This window comes from Bos indicus x Bos taurus, chromosome 8, assembly GCF_003369695.1.
Source record: "Bos indicus x Bos taurus breed Angus x Brahman F1 hybrid chromosome 8, Bos_hybrid_MaternalHap_v2.0, whole genome shotgun sequence".
Lineage (NCBI taxonomy): Eukaryota > Metazoa > Chordata > Mammalia > Artiodactyla > Bovidae > Bos > Bos indicus x Bos taurus.
In genome coordinates, this window is record NC_040083.1 from 98875480 (window position 1) to 98898865 (window position 23386).

Sequence of the window (23386 nt, forward strand, 5' to 3'; positions counted from 1 at the left end):
TCGGGGGAAGGGAACTGCCCCACGAGCCCCGGGGTGCCAGTGGCCCGGACCGGCTCCGTCACTCACCGGCAGGTCCACGCTCACTTCGGTACCGTCGAGCAGGAAGACGCGGCAGTAGAGGGTGGCCTTGGAGGCTCCGGCGGCAGAGATGTGCACGGCCGCGCCGCCCGTGAGCAGGGGCCCGCCGCCGGCCGGGAACACGCTGCCCCCGGGCGCGGCGGGCAGCGTGGAGACAGCGGCGGCCGGGCCCCCCCGCGGGCCCCCGTCGCGCTCGTCCCCCAGCCCGGCGGCCCCGCGCCCTGCCGCGCCCCGCGCGTAGCGCTGCATGGAGCGGCGGCCAAAGGTCCGGCGCAGAAACCGCAGCATCCTGGCTGGGGGCGTCCCCTGCCTCCGCCCCCTGCGCCGCTGCCGCTGCGCCGCCGCCCGGGAGTGCCCCGCGACGCCGTCAGTGCCAGCGCCCGCCCGCGCCTCCTCCCGCCGGCTGCGGCCCGGGGCTCGCTCCCGCCGAGGCCGAGGCCGCGCTCCGGATGCCTGCGGGGCGCGCCGGCCCGGCCAGCGCCGACTGCGAGTGGCCGCGGGCGGGAGGGCGCGCTCGGGGCGGCCAGGCAGCCGTCCCGCCGCCGCCTCCGCCGCCACGCGCTCTGCCGGGCCGGCGGCCTGCGCTCGCGGCCGAGGGGCTGCTCCCGACGGCCGGCCGCGGGCGGCCCGGGGGGCTGCGGGGGGCGCGGGGGCGGGCTGCCGGCTGCTCCCGCGCCGCGAGCCGGCCGAGGGCCAGCCGGAGCAGGGCGCCTGCGTGCTCCTGGCGCGCTCGCTCCCACTCGCCGCGCCCGGGCCCGAGGAGGCCCCGCCGAGTACCCGCTCCCCAGGCGCCTTTTCCTGCGCCCGCAGCCCCCGCCTCCCACCTGGGAGGCTGCACCTCCAGCCGCCGCTGCCGCCGCCGCCGCCGCCGCCGCCGCCGCCGGGACTGCAGCACGCCCTCCTCCCTCGGGGCTGCGCCGGGTATTTGCAAACCGAGTCTGTGCTGCCCCCTGCCGGCCCGAGCGCCCCCTGCTGCTGTAGGTGTGCTCACGTGTGTACACGTAGGTGAGCACACACGTGTTTCCGGCGCCCTGAGCCCTGAAGACGCCCGAGAGTCTCCCCTTGCCTAGTTTGTAAACCTGGGCTGCATGCCCTCAGGGGAGCCATGCCCGAGAGGCCAGAAAGAAAAACGCAGGAAGCGAAGGCCCTGCCAGGCCCTCAGTTTCCCCTTCTGGAAAAGGATGGGGGTGGACTAGGTAATCTACCAGGTCCCCACAACTGAAGTTCTGTCAGTTGAAAATCTCAGAGCTGAAAGAGCCCTTTCTGCTATTCCAGTCCTATGGACACATTCCAGATAAGGAAATTGAGGCCAGGCTAGGAGACGTGTACTTTCCCAATGGACTACGCAGAGAAACACCTTTCCTCAAGGAACTCGTGTCCAGTATGGAGGAAGTGTGCGTGCGTGTGTGCTCAGTCGCTCAGTCCTGTCCGACTCTTTGCCATCCACAGAGGCCTGCATAAATAGCCACAACTTTTAAGAGTAGTAAGGGCTGAAGAAGTTACTGAGAAGCAGAGTAGAACTGAGGCGTTAGGAGGTAGTCTATGAGGATACACGGAGAATATTGGAGGCAAAGGAAATGTTTATAAACAATGCCCCCCAGGTATACAAGTTCAGGGACTGGTTCAAGAAGAAGTGGGTTGTCCATTGTGGCTGAAAGAAGGTCAGGCCTCTTGAGAACAGCACTACTTTGCTTCTGTGTGTGCCTGACACTGTGCTAAGCCCTTCTCATTCATCATCTCCTAAATCCTCAGGACAGCCTGGTTCCATAAATGGTTTTATCCCCATTGTACGGAGGAGGAAATTGAAGCTTAGAGAGCTTAAGAGACTTGCTCCAGATTTCATTTCAAATAGGGGCTCGCTTGCTGGGATTTAAAGCTGTTGCTCCTAACCACTGCCAGGCTGAGGCATGTGGCATGATTGGCAAGCAGTGGTGGTTTCTGAGAGACCTGGACGGAGGCAGTGGCCACAGCAAAGGGGAAAGAGAAAGAGAAGGATGAATTCAGGAGGTATTCCAAAATCGACGTTTACTGAGGATCAGGCACGGTCTTAGGTGATTTCATGGATGGTATTTTCATTACCCTCATTTTAACCTTTCTAGATAGTTCTGTTTATCCCCATTGACTTAGGTGGAGTTTGGAGCTTAGAGAAGTAACATCCTTGCCTGAGGTCTCAGAGCTCCTGAGTGGCAGCAGCCAGTGCCCTCCCCTGTTGCCTGATGTTTCTCTTACGACTCTACAGGGATCTACCTGGTGACAGTGTATTCTGAGGGGGCACCTGCAGTCAGGCTTCCAATACCCACTCTGCTCCTCTCCCCACCCCCACCCCCACCACCAAGACTTAATAGAATACTGTCAGCAAACGTGTTCAAAGGGGACCCAGTCTGCTTACGGTTTATAAGGGTAGCCCATTTCCTACTCTATAGCCCAGAAGTGCTCTGGTAGACTGAATAATGGCCCTCTGAAGATATTCACATCTCAGTCCCCAGAACCTGTTCCTGAATATGTTCCTGTACATGGCATAAGGGACTTCACAGATATTCCTTATAAATTCAGGAATTTGAGGTGGGGAGGTTATCCTGGGTTATCTGGGTAGGACCAATTTAATCACAAAGGCCCTTGTAAAAAGGAGACAGGGGAGTCGGAGACAAAGAAAGTGATGTGGCAGTGGGAGCAGAAGTCAGAGCAATGCGTCCAGGAGTCAAGGAGTGCAGGCAGAGGCTGGAGGCTGGAAGAGGCACGGAACAGATTATCCTGTATATTTTAGAAGGAACACAGCCTTGGTTTTTAATGCAGCCTGTAAAATCTGACTCTGACTTCTGACCTTCAGAACTGTAAGATAATGCACTTGTGTTTTAAACCCCTAAGGTGATGGTGATTTATTCCAGCAGTGATAAGGAGACTCATACAAGTGCAGGGTTAAATCATGTTAGGTTGGTACACTACATTTTCCCAAGCCTGTTGGCATTGTCACAGTGCCATCCCTCTCAAAGGAACTGTCATTCAGTTTCTACGTATCCTCTGTCCTTCTCTCCACTAAATGCTGAGCTCCATGAAGACAGGAGTTTTTTTCTTATTCATCACTGTATCCCCACCCAGCACCTAGCCTGCTGCCTGACAAATAATCAGCATTCAATAAATGCTTGTTGAATGAATGCAGGATCAGATTTCATTGTCGTAATAGCCCGTGGGGTAAGTATTGCTTTTGCCTTTTAGAAATGGAGAAAATGAAGGTTGGAGTAGAGTCCAGACTCACACTCACCTCTCCTGACTCCAGCTCCCAAGTGCTACTGACAATACCATGTCATATCTAGATTGCGTTCATTTTACCTGTACCTTCTCTGTCCTGGGCACCGTCACCTCACTGATTGAATGGATCTCATTCAGTCTTCATCCCGATAGTGATTTTTAAAAAAAATTTATTTACTTATCTGGCTGTGCCGAGTCTTAGTTGTAGCACTCAGGATCTTTAGTTGTGATCTAGATCTAGCTCCCCGACCAGAGATTGAACTTGCGCCCCCTCTATTGGGAGTGCAGAGTCTTAGCCACTGGACCACCAGGGAAGTCCCCGCAATAGTGATTTAAGCACTATTTTCTCCACCACACAGAGGAGAAACAGAGTCTCAGGACTTTCTTTGATTAAATCTCACGTTAGTCAAGTTTCCTCCCCAGAATTTCCACATTTGAATAGTAAGGTTGCATTTTGTCTGTTCACAGTGCTATCTATTTCAGTGATTGCTCTTTCTTCATCTTGGCATTTTAGACCATAAAAATTCCTTCCCTCTTATCCAAGCTCTTTACCAGCCCTTCAGAAATTTTAATTGCCATTTCTCAGACCCTCTCTGAGAAGGCCTATAATACTTTGGCCACCTGATGTGAAGAACTGACTCATTTGAAAAGACCCTGATGCTGGGAAAGACTGAAGGCAGGAGGAGAAGGGGACAACAGAGGATGAGATGGTCAGATGGTATCACCGACTCAAAGGACATGAGTTTGAGTAAACTCCAGGAGTTGGTGATGGACAGGGAGGCCGAGTCCATCGGGTCATAAAGAGTCGGACATGACTTAGCGACTGAACTGAAGACCTCTCTGCTCAATGAAAATGGACCAGAAATGCACATGTTTCTAGTTTGCCAACACATCGCTCTTTTATGGGCCTTTTGGTCTTCAAACTATCAGTTAGTATTTTACCTGTGTTCCTGTCTAGAACCATCTTGAGCTGAAGTTCTCAAGAAAGAGTCTACATTTAAATTCCAGGTCCTTTCCTTGGCCACAAGCATTAGCTTGAGTTTCTCAGTGTCATGACACTTTGGAAGCTGACCTGTAGAGTCACTTTTTGCCTTCTCATCATTAAAGATCAGCCACCAGTTTTTTGAATTTTATTTTTATTGAGGTGACATTGATTTATATAAGCTTATATACATCAATATAAAGTTTATATAAAACTTATATAAGTTTCATGTGTACAACACTGGTTTCGTTTTTAATTTTGTTTAATTTTTGGCTACACTAAGCGGCACGTGGGATCTTATTTCCCTGACCAAGGATCGAACCTGTGCCCCCTGCTGTGGAAGCACAGAGTCTTAACCACTAGACAGCCAGGGGAATCTTTCAGCCACAACTTCTTTGTCCACCTCCTCAGGTTCATGAGAACCTCCTAGCTTCCTTCCCATCCCTACTCCCAGAGTAGCAAACCTTGGGGAGCTCCTTACATGGACCCTTCCTCCATAGTAGTCTTATGTGTTAATTAATTAAACAGCCCTTAGCCCTGTCTCTAAGCAAGAAACTCCTCTCAGAAATGTGCCATTTATCCTTAGCCTTTGTTTCCTGGCTCATTTCCTAGACTCAATAAAATTATGCCCTCATTCCCTCAGACTCTTTTTCTTTTCCCATAGAACAAGATTACACTTGAATGTATGCTCCTATTTATTCCCTTGTAATTTTTTTTCCATAAACATTTACTGAGACGTTACTATGCCTCACAAAGCCCTGCCCACTCTTCCAAGTGTTTGTAAATGTTGGCTTAGTCTTTCTGCTATGATTTCACAATAATAGCTATCATTAATTAAAGACTGTGTTGTGGGCAGCTGTGGTTTCTGCCAGCCTTGAGTCCTTTTTCTTTCTTTGGGGACAACAACACAGAGAGAAGCATAGCCAAAGCACATAGTTTTCTGGTGAAAGTTCAGGTTTAGACTACCTGGATCCAGCCATGCCTGAAGCTGCTCCTTGGAATTTACAGTTTAATAAGTGAATCAAAACAGAATGAAGATTTTTCCAGGTCCCAGGTTCCTTGGCTTCGTTTGTTCTCTTTCCTGAACATGAGGCATAAGCATTATTTTGAATAGGCACTCCCACTTTGTTCATTCTTTAAAGGACTCATCTCCAAGCAAATAATTAGCAAAGCAATGCTCATCACTGAATTTACAGAAATAAATGAAGAGTTAATAACTCATCTAAACTTTTAGGTTCAGAAGTGGCAGTGATGAAAGGACTTTTGGGTGACTACAACTGAGTCCCAAATTTATATTTTTAGCCAATCCTTTTACCCTGCTCAAATCTTATTTCTGACTTCCTTCTCAACATCTAATCCCTAGATCTGCATTCCAAACATCTATTGCCCGGCCCCGTGTCTAGACTCAAGAGATCAACATTTGGAGAGAAACAGGAGTGGTCTGCCTTCCCTGATGCCCACCCTGGCATGTGTACCCTATCTGAGGACCCATTTCTTCCCTGAAGGATGTGCACCCCGCTCTGGGGAGACCCACATGGCTCTGATGTAATAGCCCCAACATTCAGACGCTAGCGATGCCCACAGAGAACGGAGGGGAGCACTTTCATAGTGCTTGCCAGCCTTGTTACCTCCCTGCCTTCATCTCAGATGTAACCACTTATTATTTAACATTCCTCATGTGCTTCCTAGTCTCTTATTCTCTCTTAGCCAACTGGTTACCTTTGATTCTTTTCTACCCAATGGTCTAAAATCAGTGCTGTCCAATAGAACTTTCTGCAATGATGGAAACATTCTATTAATATATCTGTGCTGTCCAACATGGCAGCCCCTAGCCACATGTGACTATGGAGCACTTACAAGAAAGCTAGTGTGACTAAGGAACTAAAATTTTAATTTTATTTTATTTTAATTTAAATGTAAACCTGATTTGTTTTTGTTGTTTAGTCACTAAGTCGTGTCTGACTCTTTTGTGTGGACTGTAGCCCGCCAGGCTCCTCCGTCCATGGGATTTCCCAGGCAAGAATACTGGAGTGGGTTGCCATTTCCTTCTCCAGGGGATCTTCTCAACCCAGGGATGGAACCTGTGTCTCCTGCATTGGCAGGCAGATTCTTTACCACTGAGCCACATTAGAAGTCATTATATCAGACAGTGCAGAACTAGACATCACCTCTACCTCATCACCCATCAGTTCAGTTCTGTTCAGTTCAATCGCTCAGTCATGTCCGACTCTTTGCGACCCCATGAATTGCAGCACACCAGGCCTCCCTGTCTATCACCAACTCCCGGAGTTCACTCAAATTCACATCCATCGAGTCGGTGATGCCATCCAGCCATCTCATCTTCTATCGTCCCGTTCTCCTCATGCCCCCAATCCCTAAAAGACTCAGCATCAGAATCTTTTCCAATGAGTCAACTCTTTGGATGAGGTGGCCAAAGTATTGGAGTTTCAGCTTTAGCATCAGTCCTTCCAAAGAGCACCCAGGACTGATCTTTAGAATGGACTGGTCAGAGGGCATCACCTATGCCTGGGCTCATTTCTGTGGTCCCTGATCCACTCCTATTGGGTCCAAGTAGTGACCCTTTTTCTCATCCCAGGCTTCTGACATTAGCCTTCCCAGGCCCAGCCAAGTCATGACTTGATCCTGTTTGCCATTGATTCAAAAACCCGTCTTCTGCCAAGTTGGTCAAAACCAAGGTAACTTGTTCTTTGGGGGAAAGACCTTGGTAACTGAGCTGCTATAGTGGTAGGATGTGCTTTTGAAATCCTTACACAGCTCAGAGCACAGCCTGAAAGCAGATTTCCAAAGTGGGGGTTCCATGACCCACTTGGCTTAACATCACACAACCAAGGCACAGGAAGCACACACAAAAGGAACCCTCCCCATCACCTCCTTCCCTGTTGTAGCTGTCAAGCCCTAGTTCAAGCCAAGGAAAGACAGAACTTGAAGAAAGAGAAGGTAGTGGGTAGGGTCAGATGCATGCCAGTGAAGGTTTAAGAGGCATGAGGTCTGTGAGGGGCCTCTGGACTGGGCCAGCTGGGGAGGAGACATTGTCCCTTGTGGCCTTGAGGGCAGTCCAGTGGTGGAAGCAGAGAATGGATTATATGATGGATGCAGGGAGATGGAGATAGTAGATCCAGGCCACTCATCTTGAAGGCTTAGTATCAAAGGCAGGCAGTGAGGTATCAAAGGAAGAACAAGGACTGCTGGATCCTCATCTGATACTTTCTCATCTGCTAAATGAGTTTTGTTTTGTTTTAATAATAATAGGACAAGATAGATAACAGGTGCAAAAAAGAAAAGGCTTTATAAATTGCAAAATTCTGTGAAAATATAAGGCTCAAAAAAGAAGGGAATACGGCAGTTGCTAGAAGGGGCAAGGAGACCAAAGAAAATTTGGGGGGGGGATGGCTCTAATTTTAATATTGGGGAGATCATTACATATTAGGAGAAAAAAGGTGGGCTTCCCTGGTGGCACAGTGGATAAGAATCCACCTGCTGATGCAGGGGACATGGGTTCGATTCCTGGTCTGGAAGATTCCACATGCCTTGGGGCCACTAAGCCCGTGCACCGCAGCTACTGAGCCCATGTGCTGCAACTGTTGAAGCTCAAGTGCCCAGATCCTGTGCCCTGCAAAAGAGAAGCACTGCAACGAGAAGCCCACGCACCAGAGGAAGAGTAGCCCCTGTTCACCACCACAAGAGAAAGACCCAGTGCAGCCAAAAATTTAAAAAAAATGTTTTTAAAGGAAGAGGCATGTGGAGAGGGAAAGACCGAAGGGGTAAAGGAGTATCATTGAGCAAACCTATAGAGGATGTTTGGCGGGAAGGAATAAATGCATTTTTTTTAAGCTGGAGGGAAGGCTGATTAGAGAGAAGCTGGGTGGAGCTAAGAGTTGACAAATGTTTATCAGAGGCACCCTGCTTTTTATTCCCAAGGGAATAATAAAAAGAATAACACGTCTTTATGCTGTGCAGAGGTTTATGGCTTATTAAGCGCTGTCACAGACATGACTGCATTTAATGACCCTGCCAGACAATCCCGGCTGTGTGGTGTTCTTAGCCTCAGTTCACAGCTGGGGAACCCAGGGCTTGAAGAAGTGTGGGACTGAGGTTACGTAGCTGGTACGCAGCCATGTATTGGGATGGGAACCCCTGATCCCAGGGCTATTTGGCTGGCTTGCATCCTTCCCTCAGTGCCCTCTCTAAACTGAAACCTGGCCCTTCCCCGCAACTCCTGCCCTCACTGACTCACTGGGAGGGGCCCCTGTTCCTCTTTACTCCCTAGAGCCAGTTTCTGACCTTTAAGACAACACCCTCTCTCTTCCCTTTGCCACCCTCTTCCCTAGCCTGTCCCTCCCTTTGGACTAAGCTGTTAGAATAAAGGCAGGGTTTGGAGCATATTAAGATGGCAGCCACTGCAGACCTGCCCTGCCACTCCCCACTCTGCCCCAGAGATTCCCAAGGGAAACAGGCACCCAGGGCAATGGCAGGAGGTGCAGGCTGTGCTTTGTTGTACTGGACCTGCCCAGCACCCGGGGCTCTCTGATCAAGCTGGGATGGAGCCCAGGGCCCAGTCTGAAAGAGGGCCTCTCCCCAGCCCTCCTTTGTTTTGACCCTGTTTCTCCCTTCTGGTTAGTAGCTGCCTGCAGAAGCAAAGGCAAGTTTGTTAAGGTGTGGGTGAAGGGAAGAGAGTCACATTCTTGTGTGACTTTTTGATGCTTGGTGACCCCACTACACATAAGTAAACCTGACCTAAGCATCATCCTGGAATCTGACCAATCAGATTAATATTCCCTCTTCTTAAGGTGGAGACCAGAGAAGACGTGGCCAGGAGAACTTCCTTGGAGGGGAGGAGGGGAGGGCCTTTCTCTGCCAATCCATCTAAGCTAGAAACTTCCAGCCCTCATTCCCCTTCAACCCCAACTTTTCCACTGCCATTACCTGACTCTCCCAGACCACTGCACAGCCTCCCCTGAAGGCTCTCCCTCTCCAGTCCACTACTTACTCAGCCCCTAAAGTGACTATTCCTCAAATGGCAAAGGGCTGAGTCATCTCCCTATTTCTATCTTTCAATAAAGCTAATGACAAGGGACGCTGGTGAAAATGATAGAGTTCCAGGCGCCTAGACGGAGGCCTGGGGCCATCTGTATTTCTTATCTGGACAAATTCCACATAGAAATCTTTAGCCAGACTGTATTTGCTGAAGAGGCTGAATGAATTTTCAGCCGGAGCTCCCTCCCCCACCCCCTTGGAGACCTTAAGGGACTCCTCATAATCTACAGGGCAAAGGTGTCCATCGGCCCTGCCTGCCCCCACAGCCCCACTGTCCCTTCCCACCACCCCCTGTCATGAATTCTAAATTACTGCCATTCTTCACATACCCTAAGGTGACCTTCAAGATTTTATATGTGAATCTGGGACTTCAATGGTGGTCCAGTGGTTAAGAATCCACCTTCCAGTACAAGGACATGGGTTTGGTCCCAAATCAGGAAACTAAGATCCCACGTGCCATGGGACAACGAAGCCTGCACATCGTAACAAGAGAAGGCCGTGTACCTGGAGACAGTGAAGACCCAGCACAGACAAAATAATTTTTACACGTGAATCCTATGGCCCTCAAATATGTCTTCCCACCTCCCCACCTGCAAACTCTTATTCAACCTTCAGAACCCGATGGGCCCCTCAGTCAAGCCCTATCTGACCCTCTCTAAGAGATCTGGTGGATTCCCCTTTTCTCTGTCATCTCACAGTGCCATCTGCATCTCCCTCTGCCACATAAACTGGGCAGCCTCCCTGTGCTAAGGGCTAGCAGCCCTTAGTAGTTACAGATAGATGACAGCTTGGATTAGAATGGAGAAAGTGGACAGGATTGAGAGGTAATCAGGAGGAACCCCAGTGTGATGTGGTGATGGGTGGGCTTTGGGGGCCAAAGAAGCGGGTGTCAGAGGACTTGACTCCTAGGTTACAGGCTGGTGAGTCCCCTCTCCTCCCAGATGGGGAGTGCTTCAAAGGTGAAACCATGTCTTGTTTATCTCTTCATTCCCTGCCCCGTGCTGGCCTGGTTGGGGGAGTTTCTTCAGACTCAGGCAGGCCTGAGCCTGCTAGGAAAGCTGTATCAGGGGGTCCATCCAGGAGGTGCGGGAAAGACAGAGATGGAACACAGAGCCAGGCCTGATGAAGGGGGAGGCTTCCAGGCGAGGGGTCCTGGGATGTGCTCAAGAACTTTCACTACAAGCTACCTCTGTCACTGGCTTTCTGTCCCAACCTGCCCTCCTCCCTTGATAAAAGGACCAATGCCCATTGGATATTGAAAGGTCTGGAGTTTGAAAACTAATTCTGAGACCTAATTCTACCTCTCCACCATCCCCTGGCCTTGGGAAGGTTGTTTCTTCTCCCAGGGCCTTGGAGAATATTCTCTCTCTTTCTCTCTCTCTCTCCATCACTGCTCTGTCTTACACACACACACACACACACACACACACACAGGCTGGTACACATAGATGTTCATTAAATGGCCATGGTCACCAACCAGGAGGTGTATCAGACAGTCCAGCCCAGAAACATTTATTGGAGGTGGTGTTTGAATCCTGACTGTGCCACTTACTTGCAGTGTGACCTTGGGCACTGAATTTGAGCCCTCCCGCCTTAGTTTCTCATCTGTTAACAGGACATAATAATAGTAACAACCTCACGGGTCTATTGTGCGGAATAAATGACACGGTATGTCAACTATGTCTGGGAAGTACCCAATAAATGTGAAGTGTTATTGTTAGCATTTCTGGTCATGTAATTATCGATAATTTTATGTCTTAAATAAATAGAAACTTCTGGGTCACAGCCTGGTTGGCCTGGCAGGGGGCCCAGGGCTGGAAAGGGTCCCAAAGTCTTGGGCATGGGAGTGGAAATGAAGTCAGGGACCCTGGGCCTTTGGCCTGGGGATTGGTAGCGGCCAGGCAGGGACTGGGAGGGGAGAGAAAAGAGAGAGAAAGGTGGGGGTGCAGGGTGGAATTCGAGAAGAAATACAGCCAGAGAGAGAAAGAGTGAAAAAACACCACCACTGTGGCCAGGGAACCAGCTCTCAGTGAACAGAAACCCTGGAAACCGGTCTGGGCAGTCCTGGAGCCAGGTTGGGTCAGCTGGTGTGGCAGCCACAGGGAGCAGCGCTGGCTTTGGGTGATGCCCGAGGCTTTCTCATTTGACCAGGGAGGCATGTAAGGGGCTCTCCAGGGCTGGTCTGTGACAGTCCCTTCCGGGTTGGGAAAGAGAGAGAAAGACTGTTTCTGAGAAAGCTGGGGCACACGCTGTACTACAAAAAAGCATAACTCATGAAGCCTTGCAGAGGTGGATTCCAAATTCTCATCAACAAGGGTGCCGAGACCATTCAAGTGGGAAAGGACAGTGTTTTCAACAAATAGTGCTGGGAAAACTCAATATCTACATGCAAGAGAGAGAACTTGGACCCTTAATGTTACACCGTATATGAAAATCAGCTCCAAATGGATCAAAGACCTAAACAGGAAAACCAAAACTATAAAACTTGGACAGGATTTCCTCGGTGGTCCATTGGCTAAGAATCTGCCAACCAATGTAGGGGACACGAGTTCAATCCTTGGTCCAGGAAGATCCTTCATGCCACAGGACAGCTAAGCCCATGTGCCAGAACTACTGAGCCAAAGCTCTAAAGCCCGTGCATCACAAGCGAAGCCAGTGCAACGGGAAGCCCAAGCACAGTAGCTAGAGAGCAGCCCTGCTCACCGCAACTAGAGAAAAGCCCATGTACAGCCACGAAGACCCTGCATGGCCAGAACAAATAAAACTTTTGAAAAAACTAGCTCTTACAAAGGTAACTGGTGTATCAAGACCCACAAAATGTAGGCCTCTTCAGGGGTCTGCTTGCTGTTGTTCAGTCACTGAGTCGTGTCGGACCCTTTGCGACCCCAGGGACTGCAGGCTTCCCTGTCCTTCACTATCTCCTGGAGTTTGCTCAAATTCATGTCCAGAGTTGGTGATGCTATCTCACCATCTCAACATGTGCTGGCCTCTTCTCTTTTTGCCTTCAATCTTTCCCAGCATCAGAATCTTTTCCAATGAGTCAGCTCTTCATATCAGGTGGCCAAAGTATTGGAACCTCAGCTTCAGCCGCAGTCCTTCCAGTAAATATTCATTGGATTTCAGATTTCAGCTGCTTATTGCAAAATTCAGGTTTAAATTGAAGAAAGGGAAAACCACTAGACCATTCAGGTATGATCTAAATCAAATCCCCTTATGATTATACAGTGGAGGTGATGAACAGATTCAGGGGCCTGGCTCATGTCACAGATCTAAACCCAAGCCAGCCGGCACCTACGGGTAACATCTCTTAGTTAAAGAAACCTCACATACATATCAAAATCTTCCAGCTCAGCTTTGTCTAGTTATGTTACCTGGAAAATAAGACCTGCTGGCCTCATAAGAAACTTCCTGACCTCTTAGCCAATCACATCCTGTTTCAGCACTGCCTCTGCAGAAACTTTATAAAACTCACTCTTGCCCAAAATCTCTCAGGAAAGATGTCCCACTGCAGTAGACACTATACTCCCCAATCTACTGATTATTTTCCATTGAATAAAGGACAGCAAACTCATTACTAAGTTGTATTATTTTTGTCATTTGACATCTCCTAGAAGAAAACATAGAGAAAAATCTTCAGCAGTGCTTTCTTGGTTATGACACCAAAAGCACAAGACAAAAAGGAAAAAAATATATATAAATTGGCATCCCTCAAAATGAAAAACTTTGGTGAATCAAAGGATATTATCAAAAGAGTGAAAAGACACAAGAAGAGGAGCTTGAGCACCACAATGAAGAGTAGCCCCTGCTCACCAAAAGCAGAGAAAGCCCTTGTGCACCAATAAAGACCCAGCACAGCCAAAAATAAAGAAATAAGTGGGGGAAAAGAAAAGACCCAGTGCAGCCAAATAAATAAATATTTTTTTTTAAAAAGAAAGAGCAAAAAGACAGCCTACAGTTTGGGAGAAAATATTTACAAACTATGTGCCTGATAAGGAAGTAATATCCAGAATATATAGAGGGCAACTAAAATTCAATAAAAACAACCCAATTCAAAAATAGGCAAAGGATTTGAAAAGACATTTCTAAAAGAAAGAAGGTAAGCAGATGGCCAAATAAACACATAGCAAGATGCTCAACATCATTAATCATTCAGTCAGTTCAGTTCAGTTCAGTCGCTCAGTTGTGTCAGATTCTTTGCAGCCCCATGGATTGCAGCATGCCAGGCTTCCCTGTTCATCACCAACTCCCGGAGCTTACTCAAACTCATGTCCATCGAGTCAGTGATGCCATCCAACCATCTCATCATCTGTCATCCTCCTTCTCCTCCTGCCTTCAATCTTTCCCAGCATCAGGGTCTTTTCAAATGAGTTGGTTCTTTGAATCAGGTGGCCAAAGTATTGGAGTTTCAGCTTCAACATCAGTCCTTCCAATGAATATTCAGGACTGATTTCCTTTAGGATGGACTGGCTGGATCTCCTTTCAGTCCAAGGGACTCTCAAGAGTCTTCTCCAACACCACAGTTCAAAAGCATCAATTCTTCGGCACTCAGCTTTCTTTATAGTCCAACTCTCACATCCATACGTGACTACTGGAAAAACCATAGCTTTGACTAGACAGAGCTTTGCTGGCAAAGTAATGTCTCTGCTTTTTAATATGCGATCCAGGTTAGTTATAGCTTTTCTTCCAAGGAGCAAGTGTCTTTTAATTTCATGGCTGCAGTCACCATCTGCAATGATTTTGAAGCCCCCCAAAATAAAGTCTCTGTTGCCATTGTTTCCCCATCTATTTGCCATGAAATGATAGGACCAGATACCATGATCTTAGTTTTCTGAATGTTGAGTTTTAAGCCAACTTTTTCACTCTCCTCTTTCACTTTTATCAAGAGGCTCTTTAGTTCTCTTTCCCTTTCTGCCATAAGGATGGTGTCATCTGCATATCTAAGGCTATTGATATTTCTCCCGGCAGTCTTGATTCCAGCTTGTGCTTCATCCAGCCTGGCATTTCGCGTGATATACTCTGCATATAAGTTAAATAAGCAAGGTGAAAATATACAGCCTTGATGTATTCTTTTCCCGATTTGGAACCAGTCTGTTGTTCAATGTCCGGTTCTAATTGTTGCTTTTTGACCTGCACAAAGATTTCTCAGGAGGAAGGTCAGGTGGTCTGGTATTCCCATCTCTTTCAGAATTTTCCACAGTTTGTTGTGATCCACACAGTCAAAGGTTTGGCGTAGTCAATAAAGCAGAGGTAGATGTTTTTCTGCAACTCTTGTGCTTTTTCAATGACAATTTGATATCTGGTTCCTCTGCCTTCTTTAAATCCAGCATGAACATCTGGAATTTCACAGTTTCATGTACTGTTGAAGCCTGGCTTGGAGAATTTTGAGCATTACTTTGCTAGCATGTGAGATGAGTGCAATTGTGTGGTAGTTTGAACATTCTTGGGTTCCCTCATAGCTCAGTTGGTAAAGAATCTGCCTGCAATGCAGGAGACCCTGGTTTGATTCCTGGGTTGGGAAGATCCACTGGAGAAGCGATAGGCTACCCACTCCATTATTCTTGGGCTTCCCTTGTGGCTCAGCTGGGAAAGAATCCACCTGCAACGCAGGAGACCTGGGTTTGATCCCTGGGTTAGGAAGATCCCCTGGAGAAGAGAAAGGCTACCCACTCCAGTATTCTGGCCTGAAGAATTCCAGGGACTATACAGTCCATGGGGCCACAAAGAGTCGGACACACAGAGCAACTTTCACTTTCACTTGAACATTCTTTGGCATTGCCTTTCTTTGGGATTGGAATGAAAACTGACCTTTTCCAGTCCTATGGCCACAGCTGAGTTTTCCAAATTTGCTGGCATACTGAATGCAGCACTTTAACGCATCTTTAAGATGCGTTAATATAACTGCAAAGAATATTCTGCAAAGCATATAATCAATCTGATTTCAGTATTGACCATTTGGTGATGTTCACATGTAGAGTCTTCTCTTGTGTTGTTGAATGAGGGTGTTTGCTGTGACCAGTGCATTCTCTTGGCAAAACTCTGTCAACCTTTGACCTGCTTTGTCTTGTACTCCAAGGCCATATTTGCCTGTTATTCTAGGTACCTCTTGACTTCCTACTTTTGCATTCCAGTCCCCTATAATGAAAAGGATATCTTTTTTGGGTGTTAGTTCTAAAAGGTCTCAAGAAAATGCAAATCAGAGCCACAATGAGATAAACACTACACACCTATAGGATGGCTATAATAAAACAAGACAAAACAGAAAATGAATGTTGATGAGGACATGGAAACTTTAGAAACTTTGTATATTGCTGGTAGGGAATGGAAAATGGAGCAGACATGGAAAATAGTTAAGCATATTATTATTTTATGTTCCAGCAATTCCACTAATTGGTCTATATACCCAAACTAATTGAAAACAGGGATTCAAATGACTGCTTGTATACTAATGTTATAGCAACATTATACACATTAGCTAAAATGTGGAAACAAGCCAAATGTTCATCAACAGATGAATGAGTAAACATAGTGTGGTATATCCCTACAAGAGAAGAGGGATGTGTGTGCACGTGCTAAGCCCCTTCAGTCATGCCTGACTCTTTGCGACTCCATGGACTGTAGCCTGCCAGGCTCCTCTGTCCATGGGATTCTCCAGGCAAGAATACTGGAGTGGGTTGCCATGCCCTCCTCCAGGGGACTTTCCCAACCCAGGGATTGAATTAGAATCTCTTAGGTCTCCTTCATTGACAAGTGGGTTCTTTACCACTAGCACCACCCAGAAAGCCCAGAATAGGGATATTTTTTCATTAAAATGGTGAAAATGGTAAATTTTATGTTTTGTATGTTTTATCACTATTTTAAAAAACCTGTGCTCCATCACATATAAAGAGAGTGCCCTGATCTTAGGCAAGTCAGTTAACTGCTTTGGCCTCAGTTTCCTTATTGATGTGTCAGTTCAGTTCAGTTCAGTTCAGTCGCTCAGTCGTGTCTGACTCCTTGTGACCCCATGAATCCCAGCACTCCAGGCCTCCCTGTCCATCACCAACTCCCAGAGTTCACTCAAACTCACGTCCATCGAGTCAGTGATGCCATCCAGCCATCTCATCCTCTGTCGTCCCCTTCTCCTCCTGCCCCCAATCCCTCCCAGCATCAGTCTTTTCCAGTGAGTCAACTCTTTGCATGAGGTGGCCAAAGTATTGGAGTTTCAGTTTCAGCATCAGTCTTTCCAATGAACACCCAGGACTGATTTCCTTTAGAATGGACTGGTTGGATCTCCTTGCAGTCCAAGGGACTCTCAAGAGTCTTCTCCAACACCACAGTTCACAAGCATCAATTCTTCGGCGCTCAGCTTTCTTCACAGTCCAACTCTCACATCCATACATGACCACTGGAAAAACCATAGCCTTGACTAGACAGACCTTTGTTGGCAAAGTAATGTCTCTGCTTTTCAATATGCTATCGAGTTTGGTCATAACTTTCCTTCCAAGGAGTAAGCATCTTTTAATTTCATGGTTGCAATCACCATCTGCAGTGATTTTGGAGCCCCAAAAAATAAAGTCTGACACTGTTTCCTCATCTATTTCCTATGAAGTGATGGGACTGGATGCCATGATCTTCGTTTTCTGAATGTTGAGCTTTAAGCCAACTTTTTCACTCTCCTCTTTCACTTTCATCAAGAGGCTTTTGAGTTCCTCTTCACTTTCTGCCATCAGGGTGGTGTCATCTGCATATCTGAGGTTATTGATATTTCTCCCAGTAACCTTGATTCCAGCTTGTGCTTCTTCCAGCCCAGCATTTCTCATGATGTACTCTGCATATAAGTTAAATAAGCAGGGTGACAATATACAGCCTTGACGTACTCCCTTTCCTATTTGGAACCAGTCTGTTTTTCCATGTCCAGTTCTAACTGTTGCTTCCTGACCTGCATACAGGTTTCTCAAGAGGCAGGTCAGGTGGTCTGGTATTCCCATCTCTTTCAGAATTTTCCAGAGTTTATTGTGATTCACACAGTCAAAGGCTTTGGCATAGTCAATAAAGCAGAAATAGATGTTTTTCTGGAACTCTCTTGCTTTTTCCATGATCCAGCAGATGTCGGCAATTTGATCTTTGGTTCCTCTGCCTTTTCTAAAACCAGCCTGAACATCAGGAAGTTCACGGTTCATGTATTGCTGAAGCCTGGCTTGGAGAATTTTGAGCATTACTTTACTAGCGTGTGAGATGAGTGCAATTGTGCGATAGTTTGAACATTCTTTGGCATTGCCTTTCTTTGGGATTGGAATGAAAACTGACCTTTTCCAGTTCTGTGGCCACTGCTGAGTTTTCCAAATTTGCTGGCATATTGAGTGCAGCACTTTCACAGCATCATCTTTCAGGATTTGAAAGAGCTCAATCGGAATTCCATCACCTCCACTAGCTTTGTTCGTAGTGATGCTTTCTAAGGCCCACTTGACTTCACATTCCAGGATGTCTGGCTCCAGGTGAGTGATCACACCATCACGATTATCTTGGTCATGAAGATCTTTTTTGTACAATTCTTCTGTGTATTCTTGCCACCTCTTCTTAATATCTTCTGCTTCTGTTAGGTCCCTACCATTTCTGTCCTTTATCAAGCCCATCTTTGCATGAAATGTTCCCTTGGTATCTCTAGTTTTCTTGAAGAGATCTCTAGTCTTTCCCATTCTGTTATTTTCCTCTATTTCTTTGCATTGATCATTGAGGAAGGCTTTCTCATCTCTCCTTGCTATTCTTGGAACTCTGCATTCAGATGCTTATATCTTTTCTTTTCTCCTTTGCTTTTAGCTTCTCTTCTTTTCACAGCTATTTGTAAGGCCTCCCCAGACAGCCATTTTGCTTTTTTGCATTTCTTTTCCATGGGGATGGTCTTGATCCCTGTCTCCTGTACAATGTCACGAACCTCCGTCCATAGTTTGATCTAGTCCCTTAAATCTATTTCTCACTTTCACTGTATAATCATAAGGGATTTGATTTAGTTCATACCTGAATGGTCTAGTGGTTTTCCCTACTTTCTTCAATTTAAGTCTGAATTTGGCAATAAGGAGTTCATGATCTGAGCCACAGTCAGTTCCTGGTCTTGTTTTTGCCAACTGTATAGAGCTTCTCCATCTTTGGCTGCAAAGAATATAATCAATCTGATTTCGGTGTTGACCATCTCGTGATGTCCGTGTGTATTGATGTGTGCTACGTGCTAAATCACGTCAGTCATGTCCAACTCCATGCGACCCTATGGAATGTAGCCCACCAGGCGGAATAATAATCAAACAGGTTAAATGATATCAGATAATTGCTATGCCTGGGGCATAATATATGCTCAGATGTTCTCCTCCCTATTGCCTCTTCCCCACATCCAAATAAACATAGTTTTATTTTTCCCTTTGGTTATAAAACGAACACACACTCATTGTGAAAACATTCTTCTCAGACAATATCCAATACAGAGAAGCAAGTTTCATAATCAAGTTAATTTACTAATAACTTTTTTTTTTGGCCGCAATGGGTCTTAGTTGTGGCATGCAAGATTTTCACTGAATCATGTTGGATGTTTTGTTGCAGCGCATGGGCTCCTTTTGGGGCACATGTGCTCAGTATTTTGGCACCTGGGCTTAGTTGCTCCTTTCTTGGTTTCCCAACCAGGGTTCGAACCCTCATCCCCTGCACTGAAAGGCAGATTCTTAACCACTGGCCCATCAGGGAAGTCACAGTAATAATTTTTGAAAAGTTCAATGAAATTTACCTAATAATATCTTGATTTTTTTAAGAAGTCTATTTTATTGAATTTCAACTAGCTGTCCTAGTTTCCACTGTACAGCAAAGTGATTCAGTTTTGCATATGTACACATTCTTTTCATATTCTTTTCCCTTATGGGTCATCACAGGATATTGAATATAATTTCCTGTGCTATACAGCACATGCATGCTAAGTCACTCCAGTCGTGTCCGACTCTTTGCAGCCCTATGGACCGTAGCCTGCCAGACTCCTCTGTCCATGGAATTCTCCAGGCAAGAATACTGGAGTGGGCAGCCATGCCCTCCTCCTGGGGATACTAGTTTGCATCTGTTAATCCCGAACTCCTAATCCATCCCCTGCATCCCTCTGCTCCCTCTTGTCAACCACATATCTGTTCTTTATGTCTGTAAGTCTGTTTTTATTTCACAGATAAGTTTATTTGTGTCATATTTTAGATTCCACATATAAGTGATATCATCTGATATTTGTCTTTCTCTTTATGACTTACTTCATTTAGTATGACAGTCTCTAGGTCTAACCATGTTGCTGCAAATGGCATTATTTCATACTTTTGTAAGGCTAAGTAGTAGTCAGTTATACATATGTACCACATCTTTCTTTATCCATTCTTCTGTGAATGGACTTTTTTCTTTTTAAGAAGGTTTATTAATTTTATTTTTTAAAGTATAGTTTATTTACAATATTATATTAGTTTCGGTTGTACCACATAGTGATTCAATATTTTTATAGATTATACTCCAAGTAAAGTTTTATAAAATATTGGCTATATTTCCTGTGATGTACAATATAATCTGTGTATCTTATTCACTTTATACATAAGAGTTGTACCTCTTAATCCCCTACCCCTACCTTGCCCCTCCTCCCTTTCCTCTCCCCAGTGGTAACCACAAGCTTGTTCTGGATATTTGTGAGTCTGTTTCTGTTACATTTATTTGTTTGTTTTATTTTTTAGATTCCACATATAAATAATAAGTGTCTGTCTCTCGGTCTGACTTACTCCACTAAACATAGTACCTCCAGGTCCATCCATGCTGTTGCAAATGGCAAAATTTCATTCTTAGGTTTCTTCCGTGTTATGTTGTGAATAGGGCTTCTATGAACACAAAGGTGCGTTTATCTTCTTGAATTATAGTTTTGTCTGGATATATACTGAGGAGTGGGATTGCTGGATCATATGGCAACCCTATTTCTAGTTTTTTGAGGAATCTCCATACTGTTTTCACAGTGGCTGCATCAACCTACATTGCAACCTACAAGGGAGGTTGTAGGAGGGTTCCCTTTTTTCCACACCTTGTCTAGCATTTGTTATAATAACTTTATTATTAAGTAAATGGCATTCTGCTGGTAAAACAAAAAAGTATAATATAAACACATCTTAAAATATAAAGCATAACAGGAAAGTGCAGTCAACAAACACAATAGTCTATCAATATAACCACACCCTGAAATTTTAAGCAAGCTCAGAATGGCACGTGTGACTGGACATTTTTGTTGGAGACCAATTCTAGTAGGGGTAGGGGTTGGAGGAGACAGGAAGTAATCAATAAGATATATCTTTTTCTTCTAAACAGAACATGGGATCCTTTTCCACATGGCATGGTGAAGTTTCTTTTTTCCACACCACAAAATATCTTCCTGACATCCTTATTGACTTTTAAAATATATTACGTAAGTATTTCTTAAGATGAAGAAGTGAAAGTCTCTCAGTCGTATCTGACTCTTTGTAACACTATGGACTGTAGCCTGTCAGGCTCCTCTGTCCTTGGAATTCTCCAGGCAAGAATGCCGAAGTGGGCAGCCGTTCCCTTCTCCAGGGGATCTTTCCAACCCAGGGATTGAACCCAGGTCTCCTGCATCACAGGCGGATTCTTTACTGTCTGAGCCACCAGGCAGCCCAAGAACACTGGAGTGGGTAGCCTATCCCTTCTCCAGGGGATCTTCCCAACCCAGGAATCAAACCGGGGTCTCCTGCATTTCAGGTGGATTCTTTACCAGCTGAACTACCAGAGAAGCCCATTTCTTAAGATAGGTGTGTATTTTGCCAATTCCATGGATACCTGATGTGGGTACACTGAGAGGTACCAGGGTTTTTTCAGCTTCTGTCCACACAGTGAGGGCGTGACCTCTCTGCCAGAGAGGTTTTCTCAAAGTATCCTCTGCAGGACACTGTTCGTCAGTAGGCTTCATCATACAAGAATTCTGTGGCAGCCAATATAGATTTTGGTAGGGTATCTCACCGGAGAAGGCAATGGCACCCCACTCCAGTACTCTTGCCTGGAAAATCCCATGGACAGAGGAGCCTGGAAGGCTGCAGTCCATGGGGTCACTGAGGGTTGGACACAACTGAGTGACTTCCCTTTCACTTTTCACTTTCATGCATTGGAGAAGGAAATGGCAAGCCACTCCAGTGTTCTTGCCTGGAGAATCCCAGGGACGGGGGAGCCTGGTGGGCTGCCGTCTATGCGGTCACACAGAATTGGACACAACGGAAGCGACTTAGCAGCAGCAGCAAGGTATCTCACACAGGTCCAGAACTGGATAATTTTGTTTAATCCGGTTGTCTTAATAATGACCACTGAACACTGTAGCCACATAACCAGGGGATCACAGCTCCTTGATAAGCACATGAGTCAGTCATTGTGTGAACACTGCTGGACAATGCTCAGTGTCCAATAGAGGTTTAACTGACATGCCCTATTGGAGGGCGATATGGGGCAAGAACCACAAAGACGAGTGTCTCTTCAACTAGGAATCCCACTACTAGCAATCTCTCCTTAGGAAATGTTGAAAAGAAAGCCTTGCACTGAAGTGCTACCAACAAGAGCAAAATACTGGCTGCATCCTATGTTAAAGTTGCAAGTGGGAGGTTTAAGGTGAGATAGGGGACTTCCCCCATGGCTCAGTGGGTGAAGAAATCTGCCTGCAGTGCAGGAGACTCGGGTTCGATCCCTGGGTTGGGAAATCCCCTAGAGGAGGACATGGCAACCCACTCCAGTATTCTTGCCTGGGAAATCCCATGGACAGAGGAACCTGGCAGGCTACAGCCCATGGGGTCGTAAGGTGAGGTAGAAGCGTTCTCTTGGAGGTGACTAAGTACATATGGAATGAAAACAAAATGGTTATCAGTGTGTTTGAACTGCCTGAGGAATTTTAAAAACAGATTCCAAAGCTTTACTCCATTTGTGTAAAAACCAGCCTCTGCCTAGGCCACTAGGCTCCCGTCTCCACATCCCATTTCCACCATTTCCACCCATCCCACCAGCCATTTCCAGTGTCCCAGTCTCTCTGCTTCCAGAGTCCAGAGAGAGGAACTCTGGTTGGAGGACATTCTTTTGTGCCAAGTCATAGGTTACTGGCCAACCTTTGCAATCAGCTGCTCTGGGGTTAATGCCCAGCGCAGATCCAGCTGGCTGTAGATGGTTGAGCAGAATAGTACAAAACACAGTCCCCAGGCCCACCTGTTTCCCTCTCCTCAACAGGGCTTTTGCAGAGGACAGGTCACCTGGGTTGCAAGGGCAATTATGAAAATATGGATCTCTTGGGGGGAAAGGTAGATTATGCGATTCCCAATGTCCAGTTGACAAGAAATCAGGCTGAATCTTTGGCTTGGGTCAGAGTAGAGAATCTCAGTGAACGAGCCTGCCTTTCTGGGCCAAGGGCTCTGACAGAGAGGAAGAAATATTCCATAGCCATTTCGTAAATGACCACTGAGACAATTAGCAAACATAACCTCCAGTAGCACGGACTCTGGCCTCCCACCAATTTCAGAAAGTGGCACTCACGTCAGGGTTGAAAGTAGCACTTTCCCAAATTATTTTAGCAAATTAGCAGTTTGGTGTATCCTACTCAGCTTCAGCAATCCGTGCCAACCTCATCCTGCTCAGAGAAAGCCACACTCAATCTTTTCAAAGCAGATAATGTAATGTCGCTTCTTGCTGAAGTTTGGCTGGTGCATAGGGTTAACTGAGGAGAGCCCTCAGAGATGGAGCGGCCAGAGATGGATCCAAAAGAAGAAGCTGAATGTCCAGGGAAGCAAGACAAAAGACGAGACCCAGGGAAATTGAAGCTGCCCTCCCTCCTGTAGAAATTCAAGGTCAGTGAACTTCTTATTGTGCTGTCTAATACAAGAGCCACTGGCCATGTGTAGCCATTAATTTAATTTCTTTCTTTCTTTTTTTGGCTGCACCATGTGACTTGTGGGATTCTAGTTCCCCCATCAGGGATTGAACCTGTGCCCTCGGCAGTGAAAGCACGGATTCCTA

General features: G+C 46.5%; 1 protein-coding gene across 9 annotated transcripts in view; it reads right to left on the minus strand.

Moving 5' to 3' along the window:
• Positions 1-420, minus strand: part of EPB41L4B (erythrocyte membrane protein band 4.1 like 4B) — a 138390-nt gene extending 137970 nt beyond the window's left edge. For 8 of the 9 annotated variants that reach the window (XM_027550469.1, XM_027550467.1, XM_027550464.1 and 5 more), the window contains exon 1: positions 67-366. In XM_027550469.1, coding sequence (XP_027406270.1) covers positions 67-366 — 300 coding nt within the window. Of the gene's footprint in view, positions 1-66 lie in introns of all 9 variants that reach the window. The other variant, XM_027550462.1, reaches the window with a different exon arrangement.
• Between the last annotated feature and the right edge of the window lie 22966 nt (positions 421-23386).